The sequence below is a fragment of the Myotis brandtii genome, unplaced genomic scaffold, assembly GCF_000412655.1.
Source record: "Myotis brandtii unplaced genomic scaffold, ASM41265v1 scaffold846, whole genome shotgun sequence".
In the NCBI taxonomy this organism is placed as follows: domain Eukaryota; kingdom Metazoa; phylum Chordata; class Mammalia; order Chiroptera; family Vespertilionidae; genus Myotis; species Myotis brandtii.
In genome coordinates this window covers 293579-306937 of record NW_005371437.1, presented here as the reverse complement: position 1 = coordinate 306937, position 13359 = coordinate 293579, and the positions used below count along the sequence as shown (strand labels likewise).

The 13359-nt window shown below is 38.4% G+C and overlaps 1 protein-coding gene across 2 annotated transcripts in view; it reads left to right on the top strand.

Annotated features, from left to right (window-relative positions):
* The window catches only part of LAMP2 (lysosomal-associated membrane protein 2), a 42156-nt gene extending 34239 nt beyond the window's left edge, over positions 1-7917 (top strand). Inside the window, exon 9 of one of the 2 annotated variants that reach the window (XM_005884674.2) lies at positions 6219-7917. In XM_005884674.2, the coding sequence (XP_005884736.1) occupies positions 6219-6361 (143 nt within the window). In that variant the 3' untranslated portion in view covers positions 6362-7917. Of the gene's footprint in view, positions 1-2456; positions 2951-6218 lie in introns of those variants that run through there. The other variant, XM_005884675.2, reaches the window with a different exon arrangement.
* Positions 7918-13359: the final 5442 nt, after the last annotated feature.

Genomic DNA, 13359 nt, shown 5'->3' with positions numbered 1-13359 from the left:
AACCCTCTCTGGCCTTCCCACTGCAGTTTGACAATCAGTTTGAGGCAGCTCTGCCTCTGTATCTATTATTGTTCAAAAGTTTGTAATGGTCTTTATGTTCATTCTTATTTTTGACACAAATTCTAATAAGTTTAATTATCTGATTTATACATCCCTGGTAAATTGCAAGCTAGGAGGAGATCTAGGGCATTAAGAGTCAAGGAAATGGAAAAATAGTAAGAAGTGGTGATTCAACATCTCATCCTTCTTCCCTTTTTGCAAACGTATCCCTATCTGAACCACTTGTTCCTTCCTCTTCTCCAGTCTCAGTAAGTTTTCTTTTCCTGGTCAATGCTTCTGGAATCCCATTTCTTCTACCTCTTAGGAAACCTTGTACTCTTCAGCATCTCCAACCTGTCAAATACTAATGGCCCTTTCCCTCATCCTATAAACACCTTGAAGATATCACTTCTTGACCCCATATCCCCTTATAATTACCTCCCTATTGTCCTCTCTGTTCTTCTAAACTTCTTGAAAAGAGTATTGTGTGTTCCCCATCCCAAGTTCTTGATCTCCTACCAGTCACTCCTTGTTCACTCCTAAACCTGCAGCAATTTGACTCATAGCCCTCACCTTCCATATTGCTAGATCCAATTGCAATTTTTCAGACTTCTCTAATATTTTACACTATTCTCCCACACTACCCAAAACTGTTTCCTTCATTGACTTCTGTGGCACTATTTTCTATCTGCCTTTTCTACTTTTTTTCCTGCTCCTTGATCCCTCAAATAGTGGTGTTCCCAAGGGCTTTGCCTCTGGTCCTCTTTTTACTACTTTCTGTCACTGAGAAATATCTTTGTCTGTTGTTTAACTACCACTTAGGTTCATCAACCACTTGACTCAGACACAGGTATTTTAAACTCAGCAGATCTAACACTGAACATCCCCATCTTGCACATATCCCTCTCCATCCTCCCCCATACACAACATTTAAAAAATTAAACCCCCACACAAAAATAACTACAAACAAAACTGAAATGCATATATTCTTCCTCCTGTATTCCCTATCATTAACTAGCACTGGTATCTACATAGCCAGTCACTCAAGCTATCTGTGGAATTGGAAACCATTCAAATTATCTCCGCCTATCACACCTCTGACATCCATTTGGTCAATTCTGCCTTCTAATCGGATCTCTAGCCTGTCCCTTATGCATTTCCACTTTGTTAACCCAGTTCAGGACCATATTATTGGACATCTGAACTCTAGCAATAGAGGTGCCTCCTAACTTAATAGTACCAGCCTTCCATCTGCCATAACTTCCTGCCTAAACTCCTGCTGCACTTTTTTTTTGGCTGTCAGCATAAGGCCAAAACTACTAGCGCATACAATGCCTTTGTGAGCTGGTCCTAGTACCCTTTTCCTACTGCTTTTCCAGCCAAGAGTACCTCTTGATCCAATGTTCTAGTTATGCCAACCTTTTTGCGTTTCCCCTGAAGTGCTACGTTTTCATACCTTCCTTATTTTTGTCTGTGCTGTTCCCTATACCTGGAGTGTCTTTTTCCCATTATCTGCATGGTTAATTCCTATTCTTTTTAAAATTTATCTTTATTGTTGAAAGTATTACAGATGTCCCCACCCATCCCCTGCCCTAGGCCTTCACTCCCCTATTGTCTGTGTCCATAGATTATGCATACAAGTTCTTTGGGTAATCTCTCCCCACCCACCCACCTCTGCCTTCCATCTGAGATTCATCGGTCTGTTCCATGCTTCTATGTCTCTGGATCTATTTTGTTCATCAGCTTATTTAAAAAAAGCTCCAGTGTCACTTCTTTTTAAAGTATGTTTTGTGTAACAAGGCTGAGTTGAGCATGCTTCTGAACACTTCCATGACACTTTGTGTGTTGCCTGCCTCTATGACAGCCCATTTTAAAATTATAATCACTGATTTTCCTCTCTGACTCTTACAATCTTGAGACAGACAGTTATACCACCAGGGCTAGTTTGCATCTTTTCCCACTATTAAATGACTCCAGATTGTTATGCAGTGAGTTCTTAGGTCTGCATAGTATAGTTGTTCACTTGGTTCATTTCATTAATACTTCACAACCTGCAGTGCTCCGCTGTGCTTCAACATCATAACAGTTTGCCTCTGAAGGCTCACAGCATGATCATCAAGGAAAGGCTAATTATATTTATCCATTATCTTCTGTTTAAGAAACCTGGGAAGCATGTGATCATTTTATATAACTTTCATCCAAAATGACTGCATTTTTGGGGTGCTTAAAAATGTGTGATTTTGTTATTTGGAAAATCACTTTTGTGGGACATCTCATTTGCTGGTAATGAATGCCAATGACTTATTACTTTGGTGTCAAAAACAAATATGTGTTGAGAAGTGCTGTCATTTTAACTTGAAATTTACAGATTTGAAGTTCTGTCACTTTCTGTCTCAATTTCCTTTCTCCACATCTAGCTCAAGACTGCAGTGCAGATGAAGACAACTTCCTTGTGCCCATAGCAGTGGGAGCAGCGTTGGCAGGAGTACTTATTCTAGTGTTGCTGATTTACTTAATTGGTCTCAAGCACCATCACACTGGATATGAGCAATTTTAGAACCTGCAATCTGATTGATTATATAAAAATACATGCACATAACAAGATTTTCTTGCCTCTTAATTTTGAAACATTTTGCTCCTTAAAATTAATTATTAAATCAGTGCTAGCATTTTGAGATAAATCTTTATAAATAAAAAACTTATGTTTGATCAGCTTAAAATAAAAAATGTTTTTGCTGGTCCTGAAGATAAACTTGTTAAAAAGAACATTGGTGTGCAATGTTTTAAGGTCTGTCTGAAGCCGTGGCCAAATTTCGATCCTAAAATGCCTTTAACTTATTAACATGGTCATTATAAGAATAAAACATGTAGCTGTCTCTTAATAGAATTAATAAATACTATTTCACTACTAGCATTCTGTTTCAATGTATAAGAACTATACTGCTTTAAACTCATTACAGTGTCTTTGCATACAGTTCATTAAATATTGATGTGGCATGAATGTCTATCAGATATACTCAAACTTGCTTTTCAGTTGAATGTCCTCAGGGCCATCAGCATTTTTTAGGTTATGTGACTTTTTGTTAATCTCTTTGAGTCCAAGTTACAGATGAAGTCAGTCTCTCAGGCTTGTGACTTTTACCTTCTAGGTAAATAATAGAACCAAAAGGTCACAACAGAACTTAACCTGGCCTGAGAATTTGTTTGTTTTTTAATGTTTCCTTTTCCTCAATAGACACTGAAAAGATTCAAGCATATTTAACCACTTGCCTTTTTTTTTCTTGTTATTCTTGTCTTTGGATGCCTGATTAGCATTGAAAGATGGAAATATTCTATGAACTAATGAGGACAGATTGTGTTGTGTTTCTGTACCTCATTTTGTTGATCTCTAGAGCATTAAAATCTATTTAGTGTTGTCATCAGACTGGTACCTATGAAATGTAAGCTAACAGCAATCTCAGAAGGGATGCAGTGAAGCATAGCAACCAGGCTCTTGCTTCTTCATGATTGTCCCTGGGGCGCAGAGCATAAATGGAGGGTAGAGAGAAGCTGTTGGCATTATTAAAATGCTTCAATAGGGGCTATTGATAATCCGCCCCTATTGAAGCATATTCCTTATTATAAGTGCAGCACAGATATTGAATGTAAAAACAAGAAGGACTCTAAATCAATAGACTTGAGAAGACTGCCACATTGAAATGATTTTATTCATTCTATGTGTATATTGGCTTGTTCAGAATTTCTGTAACGCACTTATTACAGTATTTTGGTACCCAGCTATCAGTCTCTGAAGGCTTTCATTACGTAAAATACAGGAAATCCTTTCAACAAATGCTACCGTAATTACTTAAACTCATATACTCAGAACCTTAGCAACTGTTTTTCTTTTTTTATGAATGACAAAAGTACAAGAGGAGGAAAAGATAAACTTAGAGGAAAATGCAAGTTATTTAATCATAAATCATACCAAATATCACATTTTATTAATTGCATTAGACTTATACTGGAAAAGACCTTAAAGATTATTTACTCTAACCCTATAATTTTACAGAAAGGGAAGTAACTTCACTGAAGTTACATATCTAGTGGTCAACAAAACCATTATTAGTATTTTGATAAAAATTGTCCCAGTGAAATGTAGTCACTGAATAGTAAAACTAGTTTAAACTTGAAATTATATGATCAGAATGAGGTACTTTGAACTTCTGTACTACTTTGAATAAATAACACAGGTTCTCAACTTCTTTTAAGTATTTTTAAAGCAGTGAATATTTGCTTTTTCAATAATAATAATAATAATAATATACTGAAACACTCCTATTTTGATCTCTATTTGCTACTTCAAAACCTAAACCTCCTTGGACGGGATCTCAAACATGGGAGGAAAACGGAAGAGAAAGAACACTTGTTGATCACCTGATGTGTATCAGATGCTTTAGAAATGCAATTATATTTAATCCTCAAATACCTTATAATAGGTATTATTATCCCCCTTTTACAGATGAGAAAAGTGAAGCCAAGCTTAAATAACTTGACCAAGGTCCTTTAGTTAGTAATTGATGGAGTCAAGATTCAAACTCAGTTCTGTCTGAATCCAGAGCTCAAAATCTATGTGGCACACACTGCCTTCCGGGTGGTCCAGTGGAATGAACTGAAATGTATAGGATTCTTCTGTTATTCTTCCAGGCCACTGCTCAGCTAAAAATAACTGTATATAATCCTGTAATTACCTATTGCCTGTGTGAAAAAATTTATACTGCATTTTTTTATCCTAAGTCCTTTTCAATTTAAATTTTATTATTTCAACTAAAGGCCGGGTGCATGGATTCATGCACTGGTGGGGGGTCCCTTGGCCTGGCCTGTGGGGATCGGGCTGAAACTGGCTCTCCGACATCCCCTGAGGGATCCTGGATTGCGAGAGGGCGCAGGCCAGGCCAAGGGACCCCACTGGTACACAATCAGGGCTGTGGAGGGACTGCGGGAAGGCTCTAGGGCGTGTCTGGCACGTCTTGCCCAGTCCCTATCAGTCGGACCCCAGCAGCAAGCTAACCTACCGGTCAGAGCATCTGCCCCTTGGTGGTCAGTGTGCGTCATAGCGACTGGTTGAACGGTCAAATGGTTGGACACTTAGTATATTAGGCTTTTATTATATAGGACTAGAGGCCCACTGCACGAAATTTGTGCACGGGTACTGTCCCTCGGCCTGGCCGGTGATCGAAGCGTGAGTGTCTGACCTCTGGGCCCTGGGCAGCACCTGTGGTGAGCGCTACCAGACGCCACGGGCCAGGGCTCAGCATGGGCCTCTAGGCTGCCCAGTGGTGCTGCCCACTCACCTGCTCCACCATCCCGCCGAGGTCCCACTCTCGTGGGGGCAGGGGGCTGTCAGGGCTGGCAGCACCTCCACTGCCACCCACTGCCAGCACTGCATCACTGATGCCCGCCATGTTCCATGCCACCCCCTGGTGGTCAGCGCATGTCACAGCAAGCAGTTGAACTCCTGATCAAGGGGACAATTTGCATATTAGGCTTTTATTATATAAGACGGTGATGGTGAACCTATGACACGTGTGTCAGAGGTGACACGCGAACTCATTTTTTTGGTTGATTTTTCTTTGTTAAATGGCATTTAAATATATAAAATAAATATCAAAAATATAAATCTTTGTTTTACTATGGTTGCAAATATCAAAAAATTTCTATATGTGACATGGCACCAGAATTAAGTTAGGGTTTTTCAAAATGCTGACACGCTGAGCTTAAAAGGTTCGCCATCACTGATATAGGATGATAGTTGTGGCAAGGGAGAAAGGAAGTGGGGAAATACTCAGGCAATGGTCTTAAGTGTAGATGATAGTTCTTTTCCCCAGTGCCATTGCATAATTAAACATCAAGTCTCCCCATGTTAGGCAAGCACAATTCTGTGGTTTGGACCTTCCCCCTTCTTAACTTCTGCTTTGTGTACTGAGACATTTGGTGTGATCTGAGATGAACTGATGAGAGATATAAGGGGATCAGCTGCTTAGAAATCTTTGGTTGGATATAGAGAAAATAAGAGAATCGGGGTAATGTTCTAAAAGACTAACCTACATACACTTTCAAAATGCTTGTTTGTTTGCTTGTTTCTGCTTAATTTCATTCCTTACTAATTTCTGTTCTTGCTTTCTGTCCTTTTCTAACAGCTGAAGAATGTTCTGTGGACTCTGACCTCAACTTTCTTATTCCTGTTGCAGTGGGTGTGGCCTTGGGCTTCCTTATACTTGTTGTCTTTATCTCTTATATGATTGGAAGAAGGAAAAGTCGTACTGGATATCAGTCTGTGTAGCCAATTAAATTTAGTGCAACTGATTGAGATTTGCAGACTAACCTCAGTGAATTGCTAGCTAACTTGGGCATGAGTAGCATTTACTTAAGAAAAAAAAGTATTAAGACCCATTTCCTTTGTTTTTCTATTTTTCCTTCCTTTGTTAAAGTATAATTGAAAGAAAAAGTGTGGCTTAGAATATGTTTTTTTAGTAAGAAATAATGTTAAGCCTCTGGATCTAATTATGAAAGCATGTCTACTGAAGTATAATTTTATATGTTGCCATTACTTGTATTTTGCTATGTTGACATTATTTGCAGAATCAAAGCTGTTAGAGAATTTAACTTGCTTCAGGAAAGAAATTCAAGAAAATAATGAATTCATTTTCATGGGAGGCAAACATAAAATTTGGTTCATAATAAGACTTCCTTTCCCAACTTCCTGATCCGAATTATCTAAATCTGTGTTTTTCTGCTAGTTAAAAAAGGAAGGAAAGAAATGGCTTCACAAAACTGTTCAATAGCAAAAGTCTGGCTCTCTTCTTCACTGTTAGTGGCTACTATTTTTTAATGAGGATGCCTTTTTTTCTTTTCCTTTGGAGTTTAGAATATACTGATTATAAAGACTTGACATTTATGCCAAAGGATGAAGTAAGATCTTCGGTTTTTTTTAAAGGTGTTGATATAGAGTGGGTTATGGTTTTTTTAGGGTTATGATTTAGACTGTTTTTTTTCCTTTAGAGCCTTAACTTGTTCAGAAAGTTAATCCATCATTAAAAACAAATGTCTGTACTTTGTGTGCCTCCTGTACTCTCCCATTCCCTATGTGAATAAGTTCTAATGGATATTTTTAATGTATTTCTTTCTTCTCAAAGCAGCAAGTGCTGACTCTAGTCTAGAGGCTAGTGGGCCATGACGTGTCATCAGTTAGATGGCTGCCTAGCCAAAGCTGGACTGGGATTATTCTGTAAATTTGTTGATCTCAATATAGATTTATATCCTTGTAGAGACCTCTAGCTTTTGGGGGTAAGATTCTAGTCTAGAGACTACTCATCCCAGTATCTGTTTGATTGGCAAGGCTGTTGATTTCCCTTTGATTTAGAAGCACTGTGTGGTATTTCTCTAGGGCCCAAGTAGCTGCTTTGCACACCTGTTACTAGTATAAGGCAGATGTTTATTTTATCAAGCTATTTTTCTCTATATAACTAAAAGCAGAAGTTTCCAAAGATCTGCCTGCACTTCAAAAATGTTCCATGGAATAATTAAGCTTAAACCTCAAGTTAGTTTGTTATTAAATCCAAGGATCAAGTCCCCATCTACCTCTCAGCGCAATGCAGATGCTTACCACTGTATTGTTGCCATTAACTGCTGCCAGAACTCTGCCAAAAACTGGAACTATAACATTCTTTTTTAAAAAGAAAATTCATCAACATCTTTCTTTACTATCTTACCTATATGTGCATCTCAAAAGCATATTTCCAAACTGGAGCAGAAAGTCAGATTGCTCAATCACTTCTCTCTTCGAACACTCTAGTTCTGACTTGCAGAGTCAAGCTCTCCCCTATTTGCTAAGTATATCAAGAATGTTTTCTTGCCCTAGCCAGTTTGGCTCAGTGGATAGAGCGTCAGCCTGCAGACTAGAGGGTCCTGGGTTTGATTCCAGTCAAGGGCCACGTACCTGGGTTGCAGGCTCTTCCCCAGCCCGGGCCCTGGTGCAGGAGGCAACCAATCAATGTGTTTCTCTAACATCGAGGTTTCTCTCTATGTCTTTCCCTCTCTCTTCCACTCTACCTAAAAATCAATGGAAAAATATCCTCGGGTGAGGATTAACAAAAAAGAATGTTTTATTTTCAAATGTTCTCCTGTAAAAACAATTGCTTATTTGTTATTTGGCCAAAATGAAGGCACCATAAAGAACAGTGGCTTCATTTCAATAAACATTTTTGAGATAATTAGCTAGAAGCCAGGTTATTTAAATCAGATTGTGACCTTAGTAAGTATAGGAATTGTAAATTCAAATACATTCAAAATTATAGGTTTGTTTAAAAGTGTTCTACTTTTTGGGTAGGGAACTAATATTACTATTTCTTCATTAAGTTTCATGGCTTTATTTTAAATAATTACCAAATGTGTGTTTAATCTTGTTTGAGAATTAAGTTTAAAATGCAAAATATTAATAGAGGGTTAAAACAAACACTGCTTCAACTCCAATAAAATACAGGAAGCCCCAAATCTGTGATATGAGTGTTCAGTTAGCTTTGCTTATTGAGTTCATTTTTATATCAGTACAACAGTAGATCAGACAGTAGGACTTTGAGCTTGTGAATAAAAAGAATTGTTTTTCACCTAAGCTTCTTTGGAAGAACTGATGCTTGCGGCTAACTAAAGTTTTGGATATATCAATTTAAGGAACTAATTAATACCTGCAAAATAAAGCATACTGTGGTACTCCTGTTCGATCTGATATGTGTGATTTTTATAATCAATGGATTATAAAATAATAAAGATCATACAATCCATATCACTGTGGATAACTTCATTTTTATTCATATACTTGGCCTTAAGAGCTTGGATTGATTTGTGTAATCTAAGTTCCTCAATTTCTAGTCTCTTGAATTGTCAATAGGAATCATATGATTTCATAGGTCTGCAAATTAAGTGCCATCAAAGAAGGCATTAGAACCTTTAGTTCAGATACCTCAAGTATGAGGGCCTATCTGATCATGAATATTCCTAGAAAACATTCTGAATCAAATCTGGGTCTGGCAAATGTAACAGCTTCTATATAAATGTACTTTTAGCGTATATCTATCTGCATTGATGAACTGTTCTCATTGTTGAAGTTCATGCCATCCTGACCAAGATACTGGTAGACCTCAGTGATGTAGCCAGGCAAAGGAAGAGCTATCCATTTTCTGAAAAAGTCTTCAAATTCCTTACAACAGTGGTTCTCAACCTTCCTAATGCCGCGACCCTTTAATACAGTTCCTCATGTTGTGGTGACCCCCAACCATAAAATTATTTTTGTTGCTACTTCATAACTGTAATTTTGCTACTGTTATGAATCGTAATGTAAATATCTGATATGCAGGATGTATTTAGGCGACCTCTGTGAAAGGGTTGTTCGACCCCCAAAGGGGCCGCGACCCACAGGTTGAGAACCACTGCCTTACAACATAGTCTAATGCTCAAGTGTTATATGATTGGATTAAATGGCAACACACTCCATTTTAAATAAGGGACATTTTTGGTGGCAGAAAGATTTAAACATTGGCTCTCTCCATAGTTTCTGAGTAATAGGGTTTTGTATTCTGATTGTTAGACACTGACTTTTAATTAAGAAAAAAAATGGCCTTACCTTGCTTTGTGGGACTGGGGAGGAGGATCTCAATAGAACCTCTCTTTATTGTCTCAGCTAATTCACTGAATATACTTCACAAGTCCATGCACCTCTCAGGGCCTCTGAAAGAACCACTTTCAGATTACTGATAGCAAGAAGAGTGGTTCAGTGGGTGAAAAGTAGGGTTACAGTTGTTTGTAGGGAAAATAATACAATAATTTATAAATAATAATACAAGAATAAACTCTTGTGTTTTATGTACTCACATCTATAAACTACTTTTGCCCCCACCCTGTATATCGCTATGAGGGTTACCATGTATCTAAAAAGTCAAATTGGTTGGTTGTCTTAAGTTCAATGCGTACACTCTGAATGCTAGAACTACCTTTAGAACTCTAGAGAAATGTTCTACTTTCTCTTTACTTTTACTATCTGTATTTTTTAAATCCTCACCTGAGGATATGTATTTTATTGATTTTAGTCAGAGAGGAAGGGAGAGGAGAGAAACATCAATTGGTTGTCTCCCATGTTCGTCCTGACCAGGCATTGAACCTGCAACCTTTTGGTGTACCCGACGACATTTCAACCAACTGAGCCACCAGGCCAGGGTTCTTTGCTTTTACTATTTGTATTTTGATGACAGTGTTTTATGTACTCAGTCCATTTGTTTTAAGACCTATGCATGATGAACAGAAGAAATCTTGGTAAGCAATGCATTTTTAGTAGGAAAAAACCACTCTGCATCCTGGTTTTTAAGAAACAACCAATTTAAAAAAAATTATGCCTTATATTAAATGGTTACGGAAATCGGACTTCTGTACTCCTCTGTCCTGTATGATGTAGTCACCCATAAATGTTCTTCAGTGTTCTTAAAATAACTTGAGTTTTGTTCTGCTCACTGGAGGGGCAGACAGATGTTGTGGCAGCATGCCTTTTGAAAGAACAAACCATGGCCAGTTTGTGCTGTGCCTCATCAGTAATGCTTAAGCCCTTAATGTCACTTTTCTCAGAGTAGCCTCATCTGGTTATTCTGATCACGTACCTTATGATTCTGCCCTCAAACTGTTCTGCACCATGAGTCATTTTGACGGTGCATTAGTATGTTTAAGAGACTAAATGGAACTATTTCTCTCCTCACTTTCCCTAAATTAATGCACCCTTACCCCAAGTCATCCTGTGGCTTTAAGTGCAGTATAGCCATGACAGCAATCCTTGCTGGGTGGTTCTGAGTCCCAATACACAGTTTCTACACTTAGATCTAGAGCAGTGGTTCTCAACGTTCTGGCCCTCTAAATACAGTTCCTCATGTTGTGACCCAACCATAAAATTATTTTCGTTGCTACTTCATAACTGTAATGTTGCTATTGTTATGAATCGTAATGTAAATATCTGATATGCAGGATGGTCTTAGGCGGCGACCCTTTAATACAGTTCCTCATGTTGTGGTGACCCCCAACCATAAAATTATTTTTGTTGCTACTTCATAACTGTAATTTTGCTACTGTTATGAATCGTAATGTAAATATCTGATATGCAGGATGTATTTAGGCGACCTCTGTGAAAGGGTTGTTCGACCCCCAAAGGGGCCGCGACCCACAGGTTGAGAACCACTGCCTTACAACATAGTCTAATGCTCAAGTGTTATATGATTGGATTAAATGGCAACACACTCCATTTTAAATAAGGGACATTTTTGGTGGCAGAAAGATTTAAACATTGGCTCTCTCCATAGTTTCTGAGTAATAGGGTTTTGTATTCTGATTGTTAGACACTGACTTTTAATTAAGAAAAAAAATGGCCTTACCTTGCTTTGTGGGACTGGGGAGGAGGATCTCAATAGAACCTCTCTTTATTGTCTCAGCTAATTCACTGAATATACTTCACAAGTCCATGCACCTCTCAGGGCCTCTGAAAGAACCACTTTCAGATTACTGATAGCAAGAAGAGTGGTTCAGTGGGTGAAAAGTAGGGTTACAGTTGTTTGTAGGGAAAATAATACAATAATTTATAAATAATAATACAAGAATAAACTCTTGTGTTTTATGTACTCACATCTATAAACTACTTTTGCCCCCACCCTGTATATCGCTATGAGGGTTACCATGTATCTAAAAAGTCAAATTGGTTGGTTGTCTTAAGTTCAATGCGTACACTCTGAATGCTAGAACTACCTTTAGAACTCTAGAGAAATGTTCTACTTTCTCTTTACTTTTACTATCTGTATTTTTTAAATCCTCACCTGAGGATATGTATTTTATTGATTTTAGTCAGAGAGGAAGGGAGAGGAGAGAAACATCAATTGGTTGTCTCCCATGTTCGTCCTGACCAGGCATTGAACCTGCAACCTTTTGGTGTACCCGACGACATTTCAACCAACTGAGCCACCAGGCCAGGGTTCTTTGCTTTTACTATTTGTATTTTGATGACAGTGTTTTATGTACTCAGTCCATTTGTTTTAAGACCTATGCATGATGAACAGAAGAAATCTTGGTAAGCAATGCATTTTTAGTAGGAAAAAACCACTCTGCATCCTGGTTTTTAAGAAACAACCAATTTAAAAAAAATTATGCCTTATATTAAATGGTTACGGAAATCGGACTTCTGTACTCCTCTGTCCTGTATGATGTAGTCACCCATAAATGTTCTTCAGTGTTCTTAAAATAACTTGAGTTTTGTTCTGCTCACTGGAGGGGCAGACAGATGTTGTGGCAGCATGCCTTTTGAAAGAACAAACCATGGCCAGTTTGTGCTGTGCCTCATCAGTAATGCTTAAGCCCTTAATGTCACTTTTCTCAGAGTAGCCTCATCTGGTTATTCTGATCACGTACCTTATGATTCTGCCCTCAAACTGTTCTGCACCATGAGTCATTTTGACGGTGCATTAGTATGTTTAAGAGACTAAATGGAACTATTTCTCTCCTCACTTTCCCTAAATTAATGCACCCTTACCCCAAGTCATCCTGTGGCTTTAAGTGCAGTATAGCCATGACAGCAATCCTTGCTGGGTGGTTCTGAGTCCCAATACACAGTTTCTACACTTAGATCTAGAGCAGTGGTTCTCAACGTTCTGGCCCTCTAAATACAGTTCCTCATGTTGTGACCCAACCATAAAATTATTTTCGTTGCTACTTCATAACTGTAATGTTGCTATTGTTATGAATCGTAATGTAAATATCTGATATGCAGGATGGTCTTAGGCGACCCCTGTGAAAGGGTTGTTCGACCGCCAAAGGGATCGCGACCCACAGGTTGAGAACCGCTGATCTAGAGCCTTTTGGAAAAGATTTCAAGGAATCCTTGCCCGCATAGTTAAAGTTTCCAACCCTAGTCTGCAGTGCTACCCTCCCCACCTCATCTACTGCTCTCCTGTACTCACTCCACTCCAGCCATACTGGCCCTATTGCTATTCCTCACAAATCCTAAGGCTGCTCTCACTTCAAGGCCATTGTACTTGCTCTGCCTTCTACTTGGAAAGATCCTGCAGCTATCATGCTTACCCTCTCATGCCATTCAAAACTTTTTTCAAATGTCACCCAATCAGTGAGGAATGCCCTATTTAAAATAGCACTCCTCGCCTCCAGGACTGTCCATTTCCCTTACTATTTCATTTCTTATCATCTATCACCATCTGACACACTATATATTTTACTTAATCCATGTTCCATGTATGTTTCCCACTA